Here is a 27,156-nt window from a genome sequence, read left to right as displayed (position 1 = left end):
CAAGCTGTGACCAGTGTGTGAATAGCCAGTGTGGACCAGCGTGTTTTTTTTGTTGTTTTTTTCGCCGTGACTGTTGCGACCCCGCTCTGCTCCCCCTCTGGCATGCTCAGTGTGAGCGGAGCAGCTGAGGAGACGCACTCACGTGGCTGCCTGGAAAAGAACAGGCACATGCTGCCTCTGTGTCTCTTCTGCCGGCTTTCACCCTCGCAGTCTTCCCCGCTTGTTTTCCTGTTTCCCCGGGTTATCTCACATGGACAAACAGATCCGACAGACGTCCAGGTGGCCCCCACTCTCACTTTTCTTTTTCAACCTAATTTGCAACAGTGTTTGTGTGCACTTTTCAGTCGTCCCTCCTTCTATCCTCACCTCCCCTCGTGTTTGTTTATGCTCCTCCTCCTCCTGCTTGATATTTTTAGTGACGAATTACAGAGCACTGCAGGAAGAAGAAAAAAAACTGGAGGGGGAGCAGTTTCTGCAACGTGCGTCCCGCTTCCTTCCTTCTCGTTTTTGTGAGGATCTCTTTTCCCTACAGGTCCTCGTCTTTTCCCTAATGTCTCCATCTCTCCATTATTCTCTCTATATTTATCTGTGTCCTCTCTTTAACATTTCTCTCTCTTCTGCTGTCGTCTTATTTTTTTATACCACTCAAATCTATCACTTAATCCTCCAATTGTTTTTTTGTTTCTCTTTAGGTTGAATACTGTAGCTTTGAATGTTTCCTCTCTGGCCTTTATAAAATTAATCAGAGTGAGTGCATGTGTGTGTCTGTTGGCCAGTGTGACTTCCTGTTGCTGTGTGTGTATCTCAAACATACAGTGCCTCTTTATCATTCTGCAGCACAGACAGTGACACTCAAACAGCAAGTCTGTCCTCACTTAATCTGGTTGCAGCAACCAGACAGACACAGGTTACTTTACAGTGAACAGCCATCTGTTACCATCCTGTGCTCTGCTATGCATGGAGGTGACTTGTCTGGCTGGCTAACTGGGTATAGTTTGCATGCCATTCTGTTATGTTATGTAACGGCAATGTACATCTGTAGTTGTGCTGTATCCAATAGGAGGCATCTCCATCCATCCATCTATTCATCCACAAAATACGACATTTATTTACCCTTAAATCAAGTATGTGTTTGTAGTAGAAAGGTAGTTTTGAACAGACAATGGTCTAAGGGCTTCTTTCTCAGCTTTGCTTTAGCCAGTGTCAAAGAACAAAACAAAATCAATGGTGGAACAAATGATAGTGATGAGGTATCCGCTCTCCCTTGTAGATTCATCAATGAGATCCAGCAGAAATCTCTCTCCTGTTATTAGTGTTTATAATGCCGCTCTCACATCTCCCAGGGACGGATCTGCTGCGTCTGCAAAAAACGCTGTGGCCTAAAGGTTATTCCATCAATCAGTGCCTCAATTAGTGCATTTGTTGTCCTGAGCGTAATAAACCAAGCTGACATTGGACATAGCAGCTTATTTATCTGCACTGGATGCAGTGATTTATCTGTTCTAACTGAGGTAGGCTCCAGGCTGTTGTTACTGTATTGTCATCAGATGAAAGATGAGATTGCTCAAGATGATGATAATAATAATAATTATATATTTTATTTCACAGCATCTTTCTAGACACCCAAGGACAATTTCCAATGTATCAAAAAAAAACACGTGAATAATTACAGTAAAATCAAGTGTTAAAATTACTTGAGGAGATACTAATAATTAAATAGATACTTTCATTTAATACAAACATGTCCTGCCTGCATGGTCACCACAAATTATCATATAATTTCACACAAGGTCCAGAATGCAACACATCGGTTTTGAATGATAATACTATGTGAATGTGACTTGAACTGTAAAGTGCTTTGAGTGGTCGATAAGGCTGGAAAAGTGCCCTATAAATACAGTAGAGTTACCATTAGAGTTTCCTTTCTTTCTAGTTATATTTGTTGACTTGGTGAGTTTAAGATATATGATTCCAAAGTCATCCTTACATGTGTAAAACTAGCATCAAAACTACTGTGAGTTGACATGAGGGGAGAAGAAGACCAGGTGTCCCTGTTTGTCACAGTGCATGCAGTGATGGAGAGCCAGGGAGGAGGATATTTTTGTAGCATTACTTACTTGTTAGAAGACAAGGAAGAGATAAGGGGAAGAGCGAAAGAGAACATGCATGCGGGTGTGTGTGAGTGTGCATGTGTGAGAGAGAGATTGCTTGGGATTTGGCCCTGGTCCCAGTGTGGGGATGTTTGCTCTTGATATGACATTTAGTGTGACTTCAATCTGTACACACTCACGTACACAGCCACAGATGTGCACACACAGCCAACAGCAGCAGCTGTAGCAACAGCAAATCACTGACAGGAGGCCAGAGCTGGAGCTTACTCTCTGCACGTGGCACCGTGCACAAGCCAATTGTTGCTGCAGGACACTTGGACAGACTGCGAGGGCTGACTTGCATACATAAATGCCTGTGGGCATCTTAAGCCCAAATGTGTCTGGCCAGTTGTCCGGCTCGTTTTCGGTATCTTATTGATAAAGGAGCTGCTTCATGTCGTGGTCAGAGATCAGTGCAGCGAAGGAGTAGAAGTCTCCCATCCATGGTTTCCTCTTCTACACCCCTCTGAGACTACAGCTTTTAGCTCAGTCATGACCACCAATAAGAGGCAAAAAAAACAAAACATCAAAGACATTTTGAAATGTTCAGGGTTTGCCTGGAGGAATGCTTCACATCCTCTCATACATACGTGCAAACCACACTCCCAGCCATGTATTATCTAGTGCTGTGCTAATAATGTCTCTCTAGGCTATTTTAGACTGACTTTGTCGACTGAAATTGTAGCTCCCAGGCCTCTGCCCCAAGAAGATTCATTCCACTATGCAAAACATTAGAGGAGCAGAAGGGAGGTACCTTCTGCATTCACTACAGGTGAACTGTTGGTCATCTAGCTGGTCCTCGTAATCTAATATGGTCATATGGCCGCTTTCCTTTTTACACTACTATATTTCTAGTTGCTCAGAAAACAAAATCGTGACATGTCCGGAGTCAGGAGTTTGTTGGGAGTGTACTGGGAGGCTTGGAACCAACTGCATACTAGTACATAAAACACTGCACCATCACACTGGGCCACAGTGGTCTTCCAAGTTCACAGCAGGGGCTCTGCAGTGAAGAGGAACTGCAGAATTGTTTCCCTCCTGGCCACAGCTTATTAACTCTCTCTCCTCGCTCTGTCTCTACTCCTGTCCCCCTTTTCCTTTTTTTTTTACTGCATCCTTCCCACAACCCATTTGTCATCTCTGATTCTGATCCATATTGTCCCCCTGCCACATTTCTCTGCCTGAGCCTAGTATAACCAACCTTTTTTTCCTTATCCTATTCCTTTGCGAGTTAAGAAGGACTTTGATAAAGTCACCTGAGGGTCTAAATTGACATTAGGTGTTCTTGTTAGTAAAGAAGGAAGACCTGGAAAACTGCTAAAGAAAGATTTTTTTTGTTGTTTTCAGTTATCGACTACGTTAACATGGACAGCAACATTCTGGCTATAGTGACCTGGTTCTGAATTAAAACAAATTTCAATTATGATTTTTACATGACCTGCTAATAGAATATTCCATTTATATTCCTGTTTACATGTTACAGAGCAGATTTTTACTCTTGGCAACAATACATCAAGCTACTTGTTTACACTTGAACCTAGGACATGCATCATCTATCAGTTGGTAACCTGTTGATGTCGCAAATGCTGTGAAAATGCCAATAGAACGTTATAATGCGATTAGACATATACATGTCTACGTAATGCGACTAAGATCAGAATAGATCTTACTTATTGTCCATTATTTCTTAGTCCGAATATGACCTTATTCAGGTTCAGGATCATGTTTTGCTGCCTTTACGTACAAAAAGAGATGTGTTCGATGTACAATGTAACCGTCACTTCCATGCGTCCTTTATGTTGGCATGCTTGTCAAGTGATACATCCACTAGAGGTCAGCACAGAATCAAGATTTTCTGACAACAATAAACATGAGGTAGGTGAAAGAGGTTGTGATAATGTACCTCTTAAGATAGAGGCAAAAGTGGCCATGTTATAAACTGAAGTGGTGCAACTTACCATCTCGGAAAGTCTCTTCAAAACGTTCTGCCGTTCTTGATATTTCTTCCTTGTGTCCTATATGTGTCTCTCAACAGCTACACTACACCCCCCCCCCCACGATTTCTGGTGGTACTGCTCCATTTTGTCTGTTTTGTTCTATAAGCTTTCAGAAGATGTCCACAAATACAGATACGATGAACGCAGGCTACGGACCGAAGGCTCCGTCCATATCCGTATACGTATCTGACTAAGGGAGCATAAAAATGATGGTGATGAGGCTGTTTATATATCAGAATATTGGTATCCATGTAAACCTGTATTGTGTTGTTATAATAAAATAACATTAATGGACACACAGGTTTCCCTTGGTCTCAATCAGCCTCATAATTAATGGACTGGAAGGTGCATTCAGGTCTGATGAAAAGACTTCCCATTAGTGCTCCATATGCTCCTTTCTCAAATTAAGCCTGTCCAAACAATAAGGCCATTTTCCATTACGCTTTTTAAAAGCACAATCAGAACCTGCTCCCCTCCCTCTGTCTTGGATCACTAAGACTTTTGTGCACCAGCAAAATAGGTTCTTGTTTGCAAAGCCCATTCTCTTTTACTACAGTAAACATGGTCGTAGCTTTTATAGAATGTATTGTCTTTTTATTTGCTCCCTGCTATAGAGACACTTCAGGAATCGATGGGCTGAAATTAGTTCTAGCACTGCTCCAGAGTTTTTATTATACCTGTTAACAAGCCTTAACAACTAAATGTAAAATCTGATATCTACCAAGTTGCATGTTTATATTTAAACAACTAATTATTTGACCACTGTGCCGGGCAGTGAAATAAAGGACAAAGTTTAATTCAAGCTGCCCTGCTTTCAATAGAGTAACGGCTTTTTCTGATGTGTTCTGTTGTAAATATACTCATCAAAGGCATTTATCATGTCGACAGTACCCTGAAGTTCCTCACAGTCACCAGAGGTAGACGGGGAACAAGTGGAGAAAGAGAAGAGGGAGGGGTGTGTGACATGCAACCCTGGTCCCAGGCTGGAATGGAACAGTGAATGTTGCAGATATTGGGATGCGCTGCAACCAGGCTGCCGCTGGGGCGCTTGTTGAAATAATTATATATTAACACTCAAGTGGCAAAGTCCAGAGTGAACTTATATCGAGGTGACACATATGCATCCCTCTGATATTGATAGACCTTGTGAACATCATAGTTTCCTGTGTGTGATGTGTGAAGTGACCAGCGGTATCCATAGTGCCCAATGAAATGAAATGAAAAGTATCATTCATCTGAAAGATCAGAGAAACTAGTTTTTGTCATATTGTGTTCAGGCCAAAGGGCTCTGACATTGATTCATGTATTTTAGGGAAATTATTCAACCCATGCCTAAATTGAGAGTTGGAGTTCAATGCAAATGTGACATGGTTTTGATGAGATATTGAAAATGATTTAAACAAAAGGATCTATTTCAAAGATAGTTTTGGGGACTTTTGCCTTTTTTAAGAGTTCAGTGCAAACATGAAATGGGGAGGGAGAATGGGGGAAGTTACGCAGCAAAGGGCCGGGTCAGAGCTGAACCTGCTGTGTGCAGGAATCCAACCCTTTTTCCTTTTTTGGGCCTTTGTACAAACACTGCAGCACTTTTATTTTGTGGGACAAATGTTACAATATTTGAGTTGTAAAAAAAATTTACCCTCATATTTCCTCAATCCACCTGATTTCTCTTTCCTCACACTGAGACCACATATGCACACTCACTTTTCGTCTCCCCTCTCACCGTCTCTCTGCCCACGGCTTTGTGTCACCCTGCCTGCTTCCTTCCGCCTGTATATCCCCTGCAGATGGTGGTGGCTGTGTCCGTCCCACTGGGACAAAGTGTCCCACAGGGGCTTAATCCGGTTCTCAGCTTCCTGTCCCCTACTGCCACTCTCCGACATCTCCACCGGGTACTTAAATTACCTCTGAATCGCCTCCTGAATTTAAATCAGGTAGTATAATTATAGCTGCTTTTTAAAACAGGTTATTCTACCCAGAGGTATGAGGGTCACAGCTTCAATGAGAACCCAAAAATTGTAACAGGCTTGTCTATGTTAGGTTTCCACACAGTGAGGGTAATTAAGCATTTTAATTAAGTCTGGGAGTACAAGACTAAAGTTATGCTCTTGGGCCTGGATTTAAATAGATTTAGGAAAGGTAAAAACAGTCAGTGGTTTCACTCTTTATTAGCTTTTTTGAAGTCCTACACACACATCTATCAACACAAAAAAGTGTTGTGATGTCTCTTCTCAAACTGTTTTCTTGCTGTGAGGAAAATAGAAATATCAGCCACCAGGACCCGACTGATCACTCCTGTCACTTCAGACATGTTCAAAACAAAGTGCACTTAGACTCTAGGTCTTTGTACATAACTAATCGTGTGTTAATGCTTTATGCAGAAGCATCACCCCCTGATACACACACACACTCGCTCTCTCTCCTCCAGCACTCTCTTTCTCACTGGAGTTGTGAACATTTCAAGTGGTGGTGCACATGAATGGTTTGACAGGCTGCCATGGTAACTGCACGGCCGAGACATAGCCGGATGTCGCCACATTGGTGTTGCCATGACAGCTTGGTAAACAGCACGCCCTCCTCTCAAATAGATAGAGAAATTTGTCTTTAACATTTCTGGTGCGTTCGGCTCAAATCTGCACCACTATTAAAATGAAACTGAAACTATTCAATCCTGTCAAGCATGTCAGTCATCAGTGGTCAAGATGAATGAATCAACTGCCCACAGCTGTTATTTACATACCACGTCTGTGAGTGTGTGGTCCATTTGACCATCTCTGTCCCACGGGTGCAACAACAATGAGAACAGGTCTCCTAAGTAGGTCAGTTGTTGGTGTGAGGCTGGGCTGGCTTATCTGGGCACACGGTTGTCCGGCTCAGTGGTCCAGCTCCCTTTGTTCCACAGCACGGCTCCGCTCAGCGCTCCCACAGAGGCAGCCAGCACTGCTGCAGCCCCAGGGTCAAGTCTTTCCAGCAGCACAGCTCGGGGGCTCCGTTTGCTTCATAATAGAGACACATGGGTGATTACTGACTGCGGTAATCTTTATGTATGTTTGAATGGATTAATGGATTAAATTACCTTTTCTGGCATGTTCAGACAACCAGCCAGTGTTGGTTTAGTGTTAATAGGATGTCACTCAAAAAAGAATGAGCAGTGGAAAGGCTGTTTTTTAATAGTAACACAGGTTTTAGCTGGCTCCTTTTTAAATGAGGCATATTCTGCTCATGGTCAGGTTTGTAATTTTAATTTGTGTTATTACTTGAAAAGGTTTACATGCTTACATTCTTGTTAACGTACATCTTCAGAAAACACATCACTCTCCTCATACTGTTCATTGCTGCCTCTTTCTGAAACACCTGGTTTTAGCTCCTGTCTCTTTAAGGCCCCCCTCCTGATAAAAGCCCAATCCGCTCTGATTGGCCCGCTGGCCCACTCTTTTGTGATTGGTCGACCACCTCTAGCATATGTAGGAAATGTCGGCCTCCGCTCTCGCTTTACCTGGTTTTGTTAGGTGGCATGTCAGACTAGCCTCTAAGTGCATTATGCAAAAATAGGGCCTCATGATGTCATGTGATGTCACAATGATGCAGAGGTATCGAGGCGTATGAGGAGCTTTAGGAGCATTTTTTTCTGTGAGGGGGGAGCTCCCTTATCAAGGACTTTGGTATTTTGAACTTTGCAGACCTTTTAGATACAAACAAAACTCCATAAAAATAAATCTATATTTATAGGTTTCTAGTTTCTAGAAGCATCTTCACCAATTAGCTCATACAGGCTGTACATGCTACAGTAAGCGTGTAATGCAAGTGTGTAACACTGGTAAGCCAGTAATGGACACCCAGTTCCAGTCCTGGATGAAGCCTGTCAGGGTTTGTCCACAGGAAGGTGACATTTACTGATTGATTGAAGGAGGTGGAAAAGCTGATGTATCACTAAAATCTAAATGTACAAAACACACGGCTCGTTACTCAGCTCGTAGATGAATCAAGTGACTTGTTAGTCACTGAAGCTTAGCCACTTAGGAGATTGAAAAATAAAGGCAGATAAAAACAGATGTGTGTGGAGTGATAAGGAGACTGTAACCTTCCTCAAATAAATACATGACATATGGCAGTGGATGGATTTGCATTTTCTTTTGCCAGTTTTCTGAAAATTTATGGTGGATGACAAGGAAGCCTGACTAGACCCTGAAACTGAAGCAGTAAGATGGAATTCAGTAATTGTTGTTCATGAAAACTGGACTATCAAACTTCACAATCTACTTTTGTAATAACCAAATCCTCCATAAAAGGGAATAACAGGTTTTGATAATTCTAAAACACATTATCTCTATAAAGTAAATCTCATAAACCTCACAGAAAATGTTTCTAGTAAAGTCCAACTGCCATAGGAGAAAGTAAGTGCAAAGTTTAAATCATTTATATATGCACAATATGTAGCAGCAAATCAAGTTAATAATGAATTAACTTAGTAGTTAATCCTTTCAAATATGAATACAGAGTAAATATTGCTGAAACACTGCAGCAGGAAAGATTATTGACCAAAAGTGCATTTGACAATGTGTTAAAGTGCAGTTTGAATAGTTGAGGGTCTGAATGTCACACAGTTTAAAATAGATCATAAATTAAAATTATATATTTTTTAATTTAACTTTATTTAATGGACTACAAGTGATTAGCAAAGAGGCTCAATCAATAAAGTTAATATTGGTTTTGTAATTGGGTATTCATTGTAATTATTGGTTGCATTGGAGTTTGCATTTTCATTGGAATCAAGGCACTGGCAACATATACTGTACAAACACACACTGCATGTATATGTATAAATATATTTGCTTGTGTGTATATGTATGTATGTATGTATGTTTGTTACATATATGCAGGCACATATATATTTATATATACTGCTAAATAAAAAAAATATATATACAGGGTGTGTGTATGTGTGTAGCTATCTATATATGTATATTTCTGTATATACATACATATTTATAAACATATACATATCACGGTTTTGTGTATGTGTGTGTGTGTAGCTCGTTTATTGTGTGATTTAGTGGGAGCTTCGAATGTAAAGTGACCTGAATGCTGGTGATGTCAGCCCCTCCATTCATGAAGCACATGAATAATTGAGGAAGCAGCAGGCTCAGTGCACTAGCACCAAGTAGAGGTGGAATGCAAAGTGAAAGCCATCTCTTTTTCTCTCTCTCTCTCTCTCTCTCTCATTTGCTCTGACGCTGTCTCTCTCTCTCTCTCTCTCTCTCTCTCTCTCTCTCTCTCTCCGTCCACTTGCACATTCTCTCTCAATCTCCCTCCATCTATTGTCAGTCTGCAGCCGTGAAATTCTGTGAACAGGGAGCAGCAATCGCCAGAGAAGAGCCATTCTTGGATACTATAACGGATGTAGCAATCAGACAGACGAAGAGAACGGGGGAATGGAAAAGTGCAGGATGCCAAGATAGAACAGGAGCTTATCAGCCTCAATTAGACAAAAGGGAAGAGAGTGAATGATAGAGAGAGAAAGAGGGGGGGAAAAACTGATCCGGATCGTCTGTGGTTTCTCTCCGTCTGTCGGGAAAACCCGTTCGTTTTATCTCCCTCTGCTGCGTTCGATTCCTCCTCCTTTTCCTCCCATCCTTCTGGCATGCTCCGGAACTCGTCCACCCTCCTCCCCCTTATCCTTCATCCCTCTCTCATCTCTCCTGTTCCCCCCTCCTCCACCTCCTCTCCTTCCTCCTATGCCTCATCCACGGATCCCATTGCATGAATGAAGCCGTTTGAAAAGGGCTGATCGCTGTGGAGCGGCTCTCTACATGGCTACGACCAGGTTAGTGCTGGGAACCACTGACTGCCTACCTGCCTGCACTTGGGCGAAATTGCACGGAGGCTGCATAATGATTAGTTTCCATGCTTGGCAAGATCAGCATGAGCTATTTAGAAGGAGAGTCCAAGGAAGAGGAGGAGGAGGAGGGGCAGCTGCACTTCAGACCACCAATGCCTTTTCTTTGGCAGGTGGTGTTAAGGGCGATGTAAGCTGGTTATTAGGAGATCAGAGCTAGCAGGGCAAGATCAGTGGCCCTAAGCCTGCTAAAGAAAATCTCCCTGCGTGCCTCTTCCATTTTCTCTCTCTCACTCTCTCACTCTCTCACTCTCTATCTTTCCATTCTATCTGCCCATCTACCTTTCCTCTTCTACACTGAGAGAGGAAGGACGAGTGCACTGCACAGTCTGTGGAATGATCCGCTGGATGAACAGCTCATTGCTGGGGGCTGCCTACGAGGACATGGTGGTGTTTGAGTGTGTGGCGGTGGCCAATGAGGGCTGTCGCTGTCTGGAGGGCTGCTACGGCGAGGTGTTGAGGGACCGTGTCTTTCAGCAGGGGTATGGCGGCACCACTGTGTGTGTGTGTGTGTGTGTGTGTGTGTGTGTGTGTGTGTGTGTATGTATGTGTGTGTGTTGAAGTGCCAGTGTGCGTGTGCAGACAGAGAAGATGGGTGGGGTAGGATGGGTCCGGTTATATAATACATGCATTTCATGGGTGTATTTAAATGTGAGCGTGTTTCGAGTTTGCAATATTTTGTAGATAACGTTTGACATCACTAGTGTGACGTTTCAGTCGAGGCAAATGGAACTGTAATGTAGTTCTGCAATACATGAGCGTATGTGCTCCGTGTCCACACGCGTGCCCATGTTTATGTCTGCCTCTGTGTACTGCATGCGCATTCCTGTGCGTGCATGCGCAGTGATTGCTCTTGCTCCTCGTGGCCTTTTCAAACCAAGCAGAGCTGAGGGGCCAATGCCAGATGGGAATTTTCCAGGGTCAGCAAAACTGTGAAAACAAGTGGGGCCCTCGGAAAGGCCCGGAACTCTGTTCTATTGTGAAGCCGAGCGTTTGGACAGCTTGAGCCCGTTGGATTTAGGGCTTTAGAGCTTATTTAAAGAAAAGACTGTAACAAAGTGGCGCAAGCAGCTTGCTTGTTTCCCTCTGTTTTTTTTTCTTGCACTCTATATGTGAGAACTTGACCTATTTTAATGATTGACATGTGGGGATCCTGTTTGATCAGCACCTTGAAGTCAGTCGTCTGTCTGTCTGTCTGTCTGTCTGTCTGTGTAGAGCTCAGTAATGCAGATGAATTCTGTGCTCAGGCCTCTGGGACCAGTCATTTTCGAATATGCAAATGAACATGCTGCGCAGTACAAAATGAGAGATTTGATGTCTTAATAGTCTTGTTGTTAGTAATGCCACATACAGTAAGATGTATGTGACCAACCAATAATGTCGCCTAGATTGCGTCAAATCCACTTTACCCATGGTTTTTCCGTCTTTGCATTAACTTTCATGGTATAATGACAAAACAAACTGCTAGCCAGTTAGCCAGTTAGCAGTTTTGTCCTTCCACTGTTTGTATTGCTCACTCGTAATAGATCATGATTATGTGTTTCTGTTTGCTGTGTAATGAAAATAAAACTTTAACACCTCATCTGTGAACATGATTTGTGCCTGAGTAGCATCAAGTAGATTTTCAATGGCAATGGTGGTGAAGCCAACAAGTCCCATCATCCTATGCTGCTTCACAACGTCATCAAACTAGGACTTTTGTTATTGTTTTGAGTGAGAGACCCCCTGGTGGCCAAAGTTACATATTTATGTTAAATTACAGCACTGGGTAATGAGAATTTCCTCAGTTATTAATTTGTATCCATCTCATTTTCAAACCATTCAAAGTCACTGCTCTGTACCTAAAATGATTCCATATAGGGTCCCATGCAGAATGTATTATAACTAATTTATTAGCTATTATTATAAGATATATTATAAAATTTGTTATTACCTTTTTTTGGAGCAACTTGAATTAATGAGGTCTTAATTCGCTTGTGCACATCAAACAAAATAATGCAAACAACTACAGAATGAATACCATAGTGAACAAAGGTGTTGATCTATGGATAATTGTATAAAGAGGTTCAGAAATCATTCATCAAATGTGCATTGTCCAAGCCATTGTGGGCCGTGATGCATTTTCTGTCACGTCTCCTCCCTGCTGTATTTCCTGTACAGGCAGCATCTCTAACAGTGGACAGACATGGTGAAGTATATTTAGTCGCACGTTCTGAATATTTAAACCTCTCTCTCTCTCTCTCTCTCTCTCTCTCTCTCTCTCAGTTCACTGTTGCTATAGCAATATTCTGTTTAAGCCGAGCTTTGTTTGAGCTTCGTAGTCCTGTGGGCGCTGCTCTCAGTGATATGGCTTTTTAATTGTTAAATTGTTTGTTAGTGCTCTCTCCCTATAGTGAGTCATTGAAGGTAAATGCAGAACGCAATCTTGGAATTACTTAGTCAATGCAGCCCTCTGTCTACCATCACTGGCTTGAGCTGTTTGATTGCTGTAGTTCCAATAAGCCTTTTTTTATTTTGAAAAGACTAAATAGCGCATTGTTGTTTATGATTACAACCCAGTAGTCTGTTTTTCTTCATGGCATCGGAATATTGTTTGAGTGTGTAGTCCCAGACATGTACTGTACATGTAGCAGCAGCTGCTTGTGTCAGCTGCATGCTCACTCCCTCCACTCACCCATGCTGGTTCAAAGAGCAATCTGCTGTGTGAATGGCTGATCGCCATTCATATGCTGATGATGGATCCGTGTTCCCATTGTTTACTACTGTGAATCTGGAGAGGAGGGGCACAATGTGAATTCCTCTTCTGCTAAAAACAAGTAACAAGAGATATCCTGTCAGTTTTTTGCATGGGGGGAAAAAGAGAGATTATCCTCAAGATGGTGAATCTTGCTCACCACAACATATCTGTCATGTTAACCCTTGTGTTGTCCCTGCTTCCCCCGGCTGTTGGCCCCCTCACATAGCCCACCCCATATTAGGACGCACACGTAGGGCAATAGACAAGTGAGCAGCCCCTGCAGATGTATTTGTTACACCCACGGCACACGGTGTGAGTTTTACAGTCCTTTTTCCTGGGGCATATCTGACACCTCTTCCTCTTACTCGCCCCGAGCGGGGCTGCTGCTAGGGCTATGGAGGAGGCCGGACACTCAGGTCGAGCGTCATAGTCAACAGCTCTCTGTGCGGCGGCGGCGGCGGCTTTTACAGCCTTCACAACCACGGCGGACGAGTCCGTGCGGGGGATGCGCTCCCTTCGTGCGATGAACGGAGTCACGAGAGCCTTTCCCAGCTGCTCTAGGAACACCCTCCGCTTGTTCCGCTTGCCCAGCATCCAGTCTGGGTTGATCTCTCTCCATATCACGAAGGCGTTGTAGGAAGAGACGTCGAGAATGTTGTGAAAGACGACCAGGGGCCAGCGCGCGGTCATCCTCCTGCAGCTGTACGTTCCGATCACCTTGTCTAGGTTGTCCACGCCACCTTTGTTGTGGTTGTAGTCCAAGACGATGACCGGTTTCCCGTCCTCGCGGTCGCTGAGGACGGGATGTAGGACACAAGAGTGGCGGTGGGCGTGAATGTAAACTTGGATGAGAACACCTCTCTTCCCTTGACCGCGAGCAGCCCGGTCGGGAGCTCGGGCTTGTCCTTCCGAACCGTGCCGACCACGGGGAGCTTCCTCTCCAGGAGCTGCCGCGCAAGTTCGTAGGAGGTGAAGTAATTGTCGCACATGACGTTACGACCGTGCAGTCCCTCCGTTACATCGAGCACTACCCGCAACCCCTTGTTCCGTTCTGGGCGTCCGCCGCTCGGCTTTCCGGTGTACACTTGCATCTTCCAAGCGTAGCTTGATTTCGCATCGCAGGCCACCCATGACTTGATCCCGTATTTTGCCGGCTTGCTGGGCATGTACTGACGGAATGGACACCGGCCTAGGGAGAAAAACAGGAGGAGAAGAGATGAGAGGAGATGAGATGAGGACGAGGACTAGCAGCCGCTATCTACATAACATAACTAACATAACTAACATAACATAACATAACATAATAATAATAAAATTTTTTTTAAAAAAGACTAACCTCTGAACGGCCGCCAATTTGTCCGTGGCTCATCTCGTGCATCTCATCTCGCGGTCGTCGAAGCGCAGCAGTCTGGAGTACGTGTGGAAGAGTTTTAGGGGCATCGTGGCACGAAATTTCGCCCCCACAGGCTGGCGGCGGCCTCGCCCCGGGACCTGTACACGCCCGCTAAGATCAGCAGCCCTACGTAGGCGCGCAGGTCGGTCTCGTCCATCCCTTTCCATTTGTCACCGTATTTTCGACTACCCTCCCGATTCGTCATCTCAAGGATGATGTTCTCTACCGGCGTGTGATGAACAGGCGGAACGTCGAGGCTAGGTCACCGGTGCGGGACGTCGCGTGGATCGTGGGGCCCCGGGGGACCCCGCTTTGAGCCGCAGCAGAGGAGGAGGAGGAGGAGCAGTGGCCCTCCTCTCGGCCGTACGCCCTCGACGACCATGTTATTTCCCCGTTTCTTGACGGGAAGGTCTCTCTTTCCACGAGTCCGGTGGTGGTGGTGTCGCCGTGGTCTTGTCCTCCTTCTTCTTCTTCCAAGGATGAAGAATCTGCAGAAGCATCACCCACTGGGTCGTAGTCTACGTCGTCTTCGTCGCCGTCGTCTCCGTCTCCATCTCCGTCTTCTTCTCGGTCTGCTTTTCTGTCTGCTTCTCGGTCTGCTTCTCCATCTCCTTGTCCGTCCGCTTCTCGGTCTGGCTCTTTTTCGCGTCCTCTTCGGGTTCAGAGGATGGTTGCTGGGAGAATAGCTGTTGGAGAACCTGTTCTCTGGTGAAACGCTCCTGACGCGACATCGTGCCATGGTCCGTGAGAGAGTGGCACACTGAGACTTATATGTGGGTCTAATGTACCCCCCCTTGATTTCAATTGGAATCAGGTGTGGGTCTAAATGACCCCACAGAGCACCACAGCGCCCTCTCTGGGGGTCTAAATGACCCCTCCCATGACAATCGAGAATGACAATCCATTGGTGTCAATTACTCCAGGAGAATTGGATAATGACAATCCTTGGGTCACCCTAACCCTGACCGGCCAGGGCTTGCATATGATCACACGCACTCACGCACACACACACACACACACAGACACACACACACTCTGGGTCAATCCGACCCAGGAACAACACAAGGGTTAATGCATATGATGTCAGTGGTTTGTCCCAGCCTCTTTTGCCAAAGAAGCAATGCCACTGGTAAAACAAATACAATCAAAATGTTTAAACTTTTTAGTTGCGTAAATAATGACCTCAGATGCACTCGGGGATTAACCTCACATTAGACCTCAACCCTACCCAGTGCTGCACCTTTACACTCAGCCCCACAGCGCGTGTGCATGGGTGCATGTGCCTTTCAATGTATGAAGAAAACTGAATGAGACATCAGTAACCAAGCCATGATATTACTTCGGAAAATGACTCCACTGTCACATTATATAGAGAGGCTCTCTTTGTCTGCAGGGGAGGGGAAATTGCCTAATTTGTGTTTTTGTTTTTTTATGAGTGTATGCATGTACAGCACGGACCCCCCAAATGGTCACAGCCATCATTTTTGGGAGGACATCCCTGAATATGTCTCACATTGTCTTGCAATAGTTGCTCATCTACATCATGCAAGATTGTCATTTCAATATGCAAAACTATTGCAAGGTAATTCAATACATATTGTGAGATAATGCAAACAATATTGCAAGAGAACGCAAAAGTAATCCTCAAAAAATTATCGCTGTGACTCAGCATGGGCTCTGTAGCATTATTATTATTATTATTCTTTGGAGTGATCGACTGTGGTTTTTGGGTAGCATGTTCAGATGCTCTTGGGTTAGATGGGAGGTTGGTGAAGATCTTCAAAGATTTCCCATGAAGTCGGGCAGTCCCAGATTCAGATGCAAACTCAGTAAGAACAGATTCTCTTCATAGTCCCATTGCTGCTAATTTCTTCAAACTGGCATCCATATTATTAATATTTATTGATTTTAGTTTTTTATAGCTATGTTATTACTGAATTGAATCATGTAGAACTCAGTTTACCTTTTACTTTCAGAAAAGCCTTTCTAAGAATGACTGTTGCAAATTAACATCCTCTATAAACACCATGATACGTAAATGAGATCCTGTTTTCAGTTTGTTCTTGTGGCTTCTGTGCCTAAACCATAAATATGGTTGAAATTTGTGAAAAGGAGCTGATCATAAGCTTTGATTAAAACATCACATGTGTAGTCACCTTTCTCAGACAAGTTGCACATTGTGCAGGTACACAAGCTACTATACTGCTGCATAATTGGTAACAACATTTTTTAAATAAAAGGCAGGGAGAATACTTTAACAGTGAGTGTGATACTTCATTCATTACCAGCTGTCCTTTGCCCATTCACATACACTCTTACTCTCACCACTTACTTACAAAGTATAGCCTAGTGTGAGGGGAACAGAACCCCATATAACCTAAAAGTCAAAATTATTATTAATTTATATCCCTACATTTATATGGCCTGGTATGATGTGTCCAAAATGTAGCTTTAAGCATAATTAGATGGTGTCATCTTTAGAAAGTATAATACTAAGAAAAGTGAGTCTCTCTCGCCTATTAGTGCTCCTTTTTTCTTATAATTGAAATAACGATTCCACAATTTAATTCAATTCAATTAAAAAAAACAAGGGTTCACTATGTGTGCCTTTCTGCTAGACATACATCAGCTCTCAAGGCCCATAAGGTGTCTCTTATTATATATCTTTCTAAAAAATACTTTTGATCGCACAAAATGTTCTCTTCCTGTGAAACTATTTGTAGTGCATTTTTAAGGGCCAACAGTGGCTCCCGAGAGTGAACTGACGACTTGGACTTGACTAGAATACAGAATGTTTAATAAGCCGTCCACAGCATATGATGATGAAATGATCCTGGAAGGAGATAACACGTTTTTATTATTGTGTTTCTGTGACCGAGGAGAACTGTGAGCCAGTGTGAGAAATGGTTCAGAGATATTTGGACAAAAATCTGAAACAGGGGGGTTCCTCCAGCTGACATCAAGGGGATGTGTTCTGTTGAATTGTAACCACTACTGAATGGCAGTCACTTGCATTATAGCCGCACACGTATACATGCACAGTGATTTGTGTGAAAGTAGCTAAAACAACACAGGTCTCCTCCTCTGATTTTGACCTGATCCGGACAAATGGAATTAAGTCAAACACCAATAGGCCTTCACAATCAACTTGCATTGTTAATTAATGAAAGCTGACATACCCGGTACAATATCTGAGGTCCCATATCAGTACAGTCAAGGAAGAGATTATCATTATGCTAAATATCAAGGCACTCTGCTTCTCCATGGATTTTTACTGAGTTATACACTGATGGATGTGACATACAGCTTTAAAATCCAGAAATCGATATAAAAAAATATGAAAACTATGCTTAAAGTTAGGGTTGGTAATCCTGGAAAAGCTAGCAAGAGCAAGCTACACTTTAAAAAAAAATGCAACCGATAAATCTCACCCCCTCTCATTACCCCCTCGTCAAAGGTACGCCCCCAAAACACATGAATGTGTACTGACTGACAGCTGCTACAGATAACTTTACCATGACTCCGGTCATGCACAGTGACAGACAAGTATGCCAGCCAATCATGTCATTTGGACCGAATGAAATAATTGTTCGTGCTTCGTACAGTGGTCTGAGTGCCATGGACACCAAACCTAAAGTTGACTTTATTTATTGATGGTTATCAGAACGTGAAAAGGATTCCAATAGATAAGATAGTGTTTCAGAAAACCCTCCTTTAAGATACAGCAAATAGAAACCTTTAGATTGCTCTGCACGATAGCATCATCTCAAATAATAAATTTTTTGACCAATTTACTCCTAATCAGGTCAGCAGGGACTATTCAAGTGTCGGTGTAGGGAACACAACGTACTGTACAGTCACAATGTCCATCCCCTGAAAAGCAAACCATTTGTTAATCGCATGAATTGATGTCAGTGATACCACAACACACAAGCACTACCCAGCCCCCTGTATTAATTAGCTGTGAAGACTCTGCAATGCCCTTCCCCTTTAATATCAAGCAGCTACTGGTACTGCAGAGCCTGACAGTCGGACAGAGGCTGTCAGCGCTGTTCTCTATGATTCACTGGTCTAAGCTGCAATGAAGCCCGGAATGCAACAGTAGATCAGTAATTCATGGCCACTAACAGCGACCATTGGCTGGCAGTGACGTAATGGCTTTCATAACACCATGTCAAGTAACCAAGCTTGGCGGGCGCGCTGCCTCCAAGATCACTTGCAAAGCCTTTTGTTGGCCTCTGTCATTTTGAGGAGAAGTCTTCTTTCTGAGTGTGTATAAGAGTCTAGTTCTGGATCAAAGAGGCTCGCTGAGAGTAAATTAGTGTACAATGAAAGTACAAGGACAACCCGTCTTAAGACAACCGGTTAGAGCAGCCATTCCCAAACTTAAGAATGCCGCGGCCCAATTTGAAAACTGAAAAATTTGTGCGGCCCACCCACACCTTTAATCACAACTATATGATCCACACACAGGACCAGAATCATACATATTATAAATTTTATAGCAAAAATAATTGTATATGAACGCAGGCATATGCAGTGCAAATCCAATAACATCCACATTTAAGCGTAACAATTTCCAAAGCAACCAATGTAAAAAAACATGAAGTGCAAATAGGGTATTGTTAAAAATATATTCTTACTGTTTGTATAGCAGAGCACAACAAGAATATACGGGAGAAGAAAAACACATTTGAGGCGTAACCAAATATACTTAAGGCGTTTAAGGCCCCCCCCCTCCCGAAAAAAACGCTCACTATCACATGTCCATAAACTGACATTAACACTGGAATTCCTCTGGTAAGACACCTCAAGCAGTTTATCTCGATATACTTGATATTGAATCACATATCGTGTAAAGTGACATTGTGTCACCTGTAACTCACCTAATGAGAGAGGTGATGTAGCCGCGTAGCTGGCTCCGATGCTCTCTCGGCGTATTTTTAAAAGATGCTCGAGGCTTGGATAAATATTGTCCATGTTTAGTTTCTAAATGGCAGCACACTTTACATGGTCCCAGGATCTCGTTAGCTTGCATCTCAGCGCACAGCATACACACAGGCTGGGACTCAAGGTACTCACTTGAGTCCTTTCTGCGAGTCCTCTTTTTAGTTTTGAATGATTCAGTTTGACTTTCTGATTCCCCTTCGTCATCAGCAGCTTTCCTCTGCTCCATCTTGCTCGACCCAGCAGACAACAAAGTTCTCCCTCACCTATGATTCCCCCGCTAAGGATGCGTTCAAGTGTTAATGTGATGGTCAGCAAATACAACGACACCTGCTATATAGGTCAGATAAAATAAGAACAACGTGGAATTTAAATCTCATGTCTTTGTTTCATTACCTGTGATGATAACTTTTTTTTAAATCAATCATAAATGTTTTGTGGTAATAATAACTTTTTTATCTATTTATTTTCTGATGACCTCTCACGGCCCACCTGCAGTGGCTTCACGGTCCACGAGGGGGCCACGGCCCACACTTTGGGAATGACTGGGTTAGAGAGCTGTCAGTGGAGGTATTAAAGCAAATCCCCATGTAAAAGTCAACACGTTACCTTAATTTGATATAACAGAATCACATGCTATGGGCCTACTTGGATAGTTGGAGTTATGCCTTCCACCTGGCACTGTGTCTCTGATCATTTAATCCTTGTTATGTCTTCCACTCTGGCTCATTGGCTTTGCTGCAGGCATGGAAACAGTTTAAGTATTTCGGGGAAAGAGATCTTTCATCGTCGCAAGGCCGGATTTTTGATGGGATCTGAACGACACACCTCTATAAATGTCAGGGTCGAGACAACCTGAGTTGGTTGTTTTTTTCCAGGCTTGGTACATTTCTTAATTAAATTGACCGTAGGCTTACAAAACAAACATATTGATGTCCCTGTTCTTTTGTAAGTGCGGCATTAGTGAGAAAGACTTTTCTGTAATGCGTGTAAATGTGTTTCCCTCGCTGCTGCTGCTGCTGCTGCTGCTGGTGTTGCTGCTGTTGTTGTTGTTGTTTACTGCATTAGCTTAGCTGTTATTAGCCAAGTTAGCACATGGTGCTTCAAGCCTGTTAAGCTTCAAGTGATGTAACTGTAAGGACACTCTGTGTGTGTGTGTGTGTGCGTGCGTGTTGTGCTGCTTTGAAGACTGATCTGTAAACGACATTACATTGCATGTTGCCTGCATCAATATATCCAAGGAGTGATTGTATGATTTCCATGATGTATGTTGTCCTTAATGTTTGATTTAAGGTGAAGTAACATTAAAATGAATAAGTACATGTTTTTTCTCTCTCTTTTTCTTATAGCACTGCCAGTAACTCAAACAAGAGCACACCTGCCTGCTCACCAGTCCTACGCAAACGCTCACGCTCTCCCACGCCACAGCCCCAGGAGGGTGAGAACATGGTGGAGAAGGGTTCGGACCACTCCTCTGACAAGTCCCCCTCCACGCCCGAGCAGGTCGTCCAGAGAACGTACTCCCTGCAGTCAGCGCGAAGCGGGGGAAAGAACTCGAAGGTGAGTGACCAGGAGATGTTCCTTCGCACTTGATTGAGGACCTGTGAGGACATGTAGACATAGAGGTTAGCCTCACAGTTTAAAATGTGATGTTGTTTTATTAGAGGTTAAAACATATTTTGTGTCTTGCTCTCTGTATTTTTGAACTCTAAAGCTGCATCCGTACTGATTCGCTTTCGTACTCGTACTAAAACCATCTCTGTCCACAGAAGCATTTTGGCTCTGTACGAGTTTAATAGTCCGGCCATAAGAACACGCCTGGAAACGCTTATCACAAAACCATTCGCGTACACTGAGCATCCACATGCTGGTGTAAACAGGAAGCATTTTGTTGTTGGTTGCAGAGAGCTAGGCTACAAATGAGAAGCAGCAATTGTGAATAGTAAAATGTAGAATGTAAATGCACAACAGCTGTTAGCAAAAACAACAGGGTCAACAACACTTTTAATTGATTATCCATGTTGTGTTCTACACTGGTGGCCGAGGCTAATGCCTGGTCACTTTCTTCTGGAAGGGGGTCATGTGATAGGAGCCTGACGAATCAGGCTATGTCGTGACTGAAAAGATCCAACGAGCAAGCGGTTGTTAGTGTCTGTGTCATCGTTTCCAAACTTCTCCGTTTTAGTGTTTTTAGTTGAAAACGTGGTCGTATGGATGTAGTTAAAAAGCACATTACATTCTCAGTTGGGTCAAGAACGTTCAATGGAATTTTCTTTCGGCTGAAAAGAGTCGGCTTTTATGAGGAGAGTTTCCTGGGACAGAAAAACCATGAGGCACTCTGTGGTGCACAGAGGTGCTTCAGACAATGAATGTTGTGAGAGGCCGTCTTTGAAACTATGAGTAATATCTCACCATAGACATAACAGCGGACATGACATGTGATTAGACTTGTTACATGCATTTAGATGCAAATACTGCAAGACCACATCAAAATGAGGGTTGTACATTAACATAAATGTTGATTTTAAGTCAGAATATGTCATGTTTTCTTTTTAAAGTAGAAAACGAGTACATAAGACAACGGTAAAATAAGTTTGGCGACTGCTTTCGTCATACTGTTGGCCTGGCGTACTGCGTTAGATAACATATCTATCTGTCCTCCTGCATGAGATGATGTGTAAACTCTTGCGTGCAGCCATCCATTAACTGTGACTGCACAAATACGTTAGAGTTGTGCAGTGACGTATGTGTTATGATTGGTTATTGATTTGTACATACTGACATGTAACTAGTGTAGCTATCAGTCTCCCCCCTCAGGAGAGATTTCACCCTTCTCCTCCTCCATTCCAGCCTTTCATTTTTCACATCTCAAGTTCTCCCCCCCATTCTCTGAACTCTTTATTCGTCCTGCTAAGAACAACAGGTGAATGATAAACGGGACAGTTGAGCATTGAAATGCTGTTGTGCGGTCCGGTCTCCAGACCTGAGATGAAGTAGTAAAAGCCAGTTTCACCCCATCACACAGCAGAGTTTGAGTTATCCCACACAATGAGTCGTGTTGACAAATCTTGGGTACTTATTCACTTGCTGGAATTAAAGGTCGGAACCAGTGATGTAGGATGAAGGAAGTTAACGGACAATTTAAGGATATAGTTTGTTCCACACTTTAAATAAGGTGCAGCCGCTGTCAGCAGCAGTAAACCCTCTCCAAAGTACTGTAACAATGAAGACAGGCTTATTGTCAAAGAGTTAGATTCTACACCTTATTAAAAGAAACACCACATCCCTTCTTATCTAGTGATACTCGTTACCTCAGTGGATATAATGTTGTTTTAGACTCTTTTAGTTTGTTTCAATATTAGTATGGTTCAATTGTTTAGATGGATTTTCACAAGATGCATCGACAGGTCACATCACATATTTACATATATATGTTTTTTCTTCTGATTCTAAGATAACATTTTGGACATTCAAGAAATTATTCCAGCCTAAAAATGTATTGATTATGGTGTGGGAGTTTAGGTTTATGGGATAAGTTCATGTATTTTAAGTCTGTCTTAAAGCAGTAGCTTATATGAATAATGAAGAAGGTTCTTGTTGCTAAAATGTTTACCTTTACCTAACTACTGAACCTATTTGCATATCATTTTGTGGAGGATCATTAGATTTACCAGTAAACAGACGGCTGCAGGATTCCCCCCCACCCCCCCACCCCCTTTTCCTTTAGTCTTTATTGCTTTTATGCAAATATATAATAACATAGCATCAAAACAAAGCAAACAACTTGAGAGAGGGTTTATATTTTACAGTTGGTAGTTTAATTCATTGGCGTTATACAGTTTTTTTTCACCTGCTTTAACAAGGTGAGATAGGGCGTTGGTGGAGGTATGTTCTCTCCATGCACCCTTGTTGTTACTCTTGTTACAACTGGCTATCAATACATCCCTTCTTAACATGGTTCCCATTTAACTTCACAACAAACATTCTTTGTTTCACTCTGCGTTTTTCACAGCCTAGCGAGGAAAGAAATGATCAAAAGATTTGGAAGATGATTTCTCACTCTCAATCCTAATATTAACTTCAGTTAAATGTCAGAATTTGCACAGAATGTAGATTTGGCCCCATATTACACATTGGCAGTGCATTAGAAGGGATCTCTTTAAGTATCAAGCAAAAACTCTCAATGTTTTAAGACAGACTTGAAAAAATGTGAACTAGACCTTGAACAGCGAATTGGAGATCTTTTTGTCACTGGCAGAGGTTTACTGGCTGTTTTCTGTTGCTTGTTGTTATGTGCTGTGTATATTATGAAAGTGTAAGGATGGCACATAAAGCTCCTGGGTCTTAACTCTTCATAAATAAGTATAAAGGACAACAACAGAAAGAGCAGCCAATTGCATCTGTGGTCATTTCAGAGGCGTATTGATTAAAAACTGATGTTTTTGGTGTTTAGGTGAATTGATCTGCATCGTCTTCCTTCTCAGCTGAAGTTGAATCTCTCACACATTCAGGATATTTCTCAGAAGGAGCATATGGCTCTTTTATATGCTCAGCATTCATTAAGTGTTAGAAATGATCCATGACTCTCCCTCCATCTTTGACCTCGTCTTCATCTGTCTCTGCTGTTTTAAATCACTTGTTTGTTTGTTTTTGTTTGTTTTTGGCTCTTTGATTTTTTTGTGTCCACACCACAGTGTGCACGTCTTCTCTCTCTGCTGCTGATGCTACATGCCATGTGATAACGTGTGCCATCTGATAATGACTGTTCAGTTCCTCTGTTGGTTCTTTCAGCTGTTTCTTCTTGCAGTTTGTTTTTTCTTTTCAGTTTCATTTTTTTTCTATCTGATTTTTTCTTTGTTCTTCTCCTGACTGCATGCTAGTCTCACAAGCGACTTTCCAAAGTAAGCATTACTCTTTTTTCTGTTCTTTCGAATATTTCTGTGCCCAGCTTTTTCTACCCCACCCCGATGCCCCACTTCTTGTCTTGTGAGCTGCTCTGTGGAAATGTCCAAACCTTGTTTGCAATGCTTCACCCCTCTGAACCCAGCTTGTTCCTTGGCACATTGCAACTGTTACGAGCCCCCATCTGCACCCACAATCATAGCAGATGGACATTCCTTGAGACTGACACCGAACCTCACTCACTTCCTTTCCTTTTTCCTCTCCTGTCTTTTCCTTTCTGGTGATATGCAATGTAGCAACTCCTGATTACTTTTTTAAATATCTCAATTAACATTAGCATAGACACAATTTCATGTCAGGATATACTGTTTTATGTTGTTCAAATGTAAAGAAATATAATAAACTGAATAAAAAGCACACAAACACAGATATAATAAAGTATAATTTAGCATAAACCCGCAAAAAAAAGGCGATTTACCCCTTTCCCATTTGCCTCTCTGTTTTTTTTCCCCGGTGTGTCACGCTCGACGCACTGAGGGGCTCTCTCACCTCTCTGTCTTGCCAAATTAGCACGTTCACCCAGATGTCATGTTTCCATCACAACTGATCGGAGCTGGAGCTGATAAAAACCTAAGTCTATTCCAGAGTCATTTGACCCGGGAGTGAATGCCAATTGTGTCCATTCCCATTGCAGACAAAAGCCAGGTGTTAGCGGGTATTAGTGTTTTTTTTGACCAGTTGAGAAGGGTCTCAAAATTGGAAGAAAAAAATGTTAACTAATAGCACAAATAATTGTCCCATTTCTTTTCATTCTTCTGCTTCTTTCTGGCCCCTGTCCCATCCCTTTCTTTCACAAACTTATCCAGGTGTTACATTTTGGCAGTGAGAGCTTTATGTCCTTCATGCTGTGTGACATGCCCGGCCACAGAGGGATAAACTCTTAAAAAAAATAGTTGCCAGGGTCCCATTCCAAAGCTGCAGGGCGACATCATTATTTGAGCTGCCTCTCTGTTGCCACATGAGAGAGTGCTGTCCCGCTCTTTACACCACCACCGGTGCACCACAGGTCCAAAATCCCTCCCAAGCCCCTCCACCCTCCCCTCCCCATCCTGTAAATGTGCGATTGGTGTCACGTTTTAGTTCATCGCCCTCACTGTTGCTTCATCCGTCTAATTTTCTACTCGTCAGACTTCATCTTGCGTTCTTTTTAGTTTTTTTGTCACACGGTAAATTTATTGCTGAGCATATAGGGAGTCCATATATAGTCCCACTTATATAGAGACATAGGACAGACAGTGAAACACATGGAGACAGTAAATGTGAGTTTGGCGTGATTAGCAGACTCATGATGCTCCGTTGCAAAGTTCCACAAGCTGCTTTCATGCACACAGGGACCCATATCCCAATTGATTACATCACTCCTCGTTTCTGTGCCTCTGCACCCCCACCAAACTCTCCCTCCCTCCCCCCCTGGTGAGCCTCTGTGGTCAGCAGCAGTCACGTGACCCCAGATGGCGTGAGGTCGTCCAAGCAACGTGAGCTTGATCACCCTAGCCCTAATGCAATCCAAATAATAGAGTGCATTCAGCGAAAAAACAGGGGTGCCGCCCCTCCTGTGCAGAAAGGGCCCATATGATGATAACACAATATCAAGTCAGGATTCATGTGTAACACACACAAGCTAGACTCAGCTTCAGTAGAGCAGTTAACATTTTCTACTTCTTCATGTCCGTGTTGCTCACTGCTTTGGTTAACGTTTTGCTTTCTCTTTAATTTTCTTTTCAGTATGACAGACTAAACCTGATTAAAGTAAGCATTTCTTCTTGTTTTCATTTGACCCATTCACAATCCCTCGCTGGCCCCCATGAAACCACCACCTACCCACCCTGGCCCCGGCCCTCCACTTCCTCTGTGGCTATGCGACAGTAGGATCTCCCTCTGATAGTTCCAGTCCATCGTGTCCTTTCCAGTGCCTCCCATCCCCCGAGCTAATCTGATCGGACGGTGATTTGTGAACAGTGTAAAACTGTTTATTTTGAAATGTCTTGTAATCTGACATTCACAGCATGAAATGACAGCTTGACATGAAAACAGACGTCACCCTAGTATTTGTCTGCAATGACAGGACAGGATTTAAAACCATCACTTGCACTTTTATTTTCTGTATGAGGCTTTATCTTCTGCTAGTACATTTGTCAACTAGAAGGGCACTTGGAAAGCATATACCTCTACCAATGCTGGTTGCCCACTTTGTCACCATATTGTATATACTTGTATTGCATCAAACACATATTGTATACCATGTACACAGAAATGTTGCAAACTGTTAACATTAAACCCAGGCAAAATATCCATTATCTGATAGAGTTGAACGGAATATGTTGTGACAGTAGAGTAACTGAATAAATATCAACCTCCTAAAAATACTCATTTTGATTCACACAATCCAGATCATCGTCCAGATCCATGCAAAATCCCACGTGTTCATGAATATTAGCACTCTACTTAAGATTTTTTTCATAAAGATGTTTTTGAGAAATTAAAAAAATGTGAATGCCGCTATCTCACAATGTTGAAGAAAATAGAAAAAAACGGAAACAATTCCTCCCTCTGATTCAGTTCCGCACCAAAATGTACTGGATTCTACCCTGACCCATACCACATCCCCCCACCAGGGTTCGTTGGAATCGGTCCAGTAGTTTTTGCATAATGTTGCTGAATAACTGACAAACAAAGGCTCCTTGGCGGAGGTTATGTTTCACACAAATATTTTACAGGCTCTTTATGCCATTATGAGATCTTTGTAAGTCACACATATGTGGTGACCTGAATTATTCAGTTTAGAGTCGTACAATCACTCAGGCAAAACTCTGAGTGAAGGTCTCTCTCTACTTCTATCTCTCCCTCTCTTTGATCTCTAATCACAATGAAAAATCTCTCTCTCTCTCTCTCTCTCTCTCTCTCTCTCTCTCTCTCTCTCTCCCTCTCTCTCCCTTCATGTAAACAATGCCGTCATAAAGCTCACAAACTCGCATTCAGTCAAGCACAGTGACACGTACACCTTATCCAGACACTGGCCTCAAAGTAATTCCTCTCTCGTGTCTCTGTCACCTTCAAATCAGATTAGCCCACAT

At 42.9% G+C, this 27,156-nt stretch overlaps 1 protein-coding gene across 17 annotated transcripts in view; it reads left to right on the top strand.

Annotated features, from left to right (window-relative positions):
• gramd1bb (GRAM domain containing 1Bb) overlaps nt 1-27,156 on the top strand; it is a 97,702-nt gene that overhangs the window by 47,621 nt on the left and 22,925 nt on the right. For 7 of the 17 annotated variants that reach the window (XM_035153645.2, XM_047339476.1, XM_035153630.2 and 4 more), the window contains 3 exons: nt 20,470-20,680; nt 24,001-24,021; nt 25,808-25,831. In XM_035153645.2, the coding sequence (XP_035009536.1) occupies nt 20,567-20,680; nt 24,001-24,021; nt 25,808-25,831 (159 nt within the window). In that variant the 5' untranslated portion in view covers nt 20,470-20,566. Of the gene's footprint in view, nt 1-9,459; nt 9,972-10,131; nt 10,526-19,026; nt 19,691-20,469; nt 20,681-24,000; nt 24,022-25,807; nt 25,832-27,156 lie in introns of those variants that run through there. The other 10 variants (XM_035153634.2, XM_035153637.2, XM_035153636.2 and 7 more) reach the window with 6 other exon arrangements.

This window comes from Hippoglossus stenolepis, chromosome 4 (assembly GCF_022539355.2).
Source record: "Hippoglossus stenolepis isolate QCI-W04-F060 chromosome 4, HSTE1.2, whole genome shotgun sequence".
Taxonomy (NCBI): domain Eukaryota; kingdom Metazoa; phylum Chordata; class Actinopteri; order Pleuronectiformes; family Pleuronectidae; genus Hippoglossus; species Hippoglossus stenolepis.
This window is presented reverse-complemented; position numbering and strand designations above follow the sequence as displayed.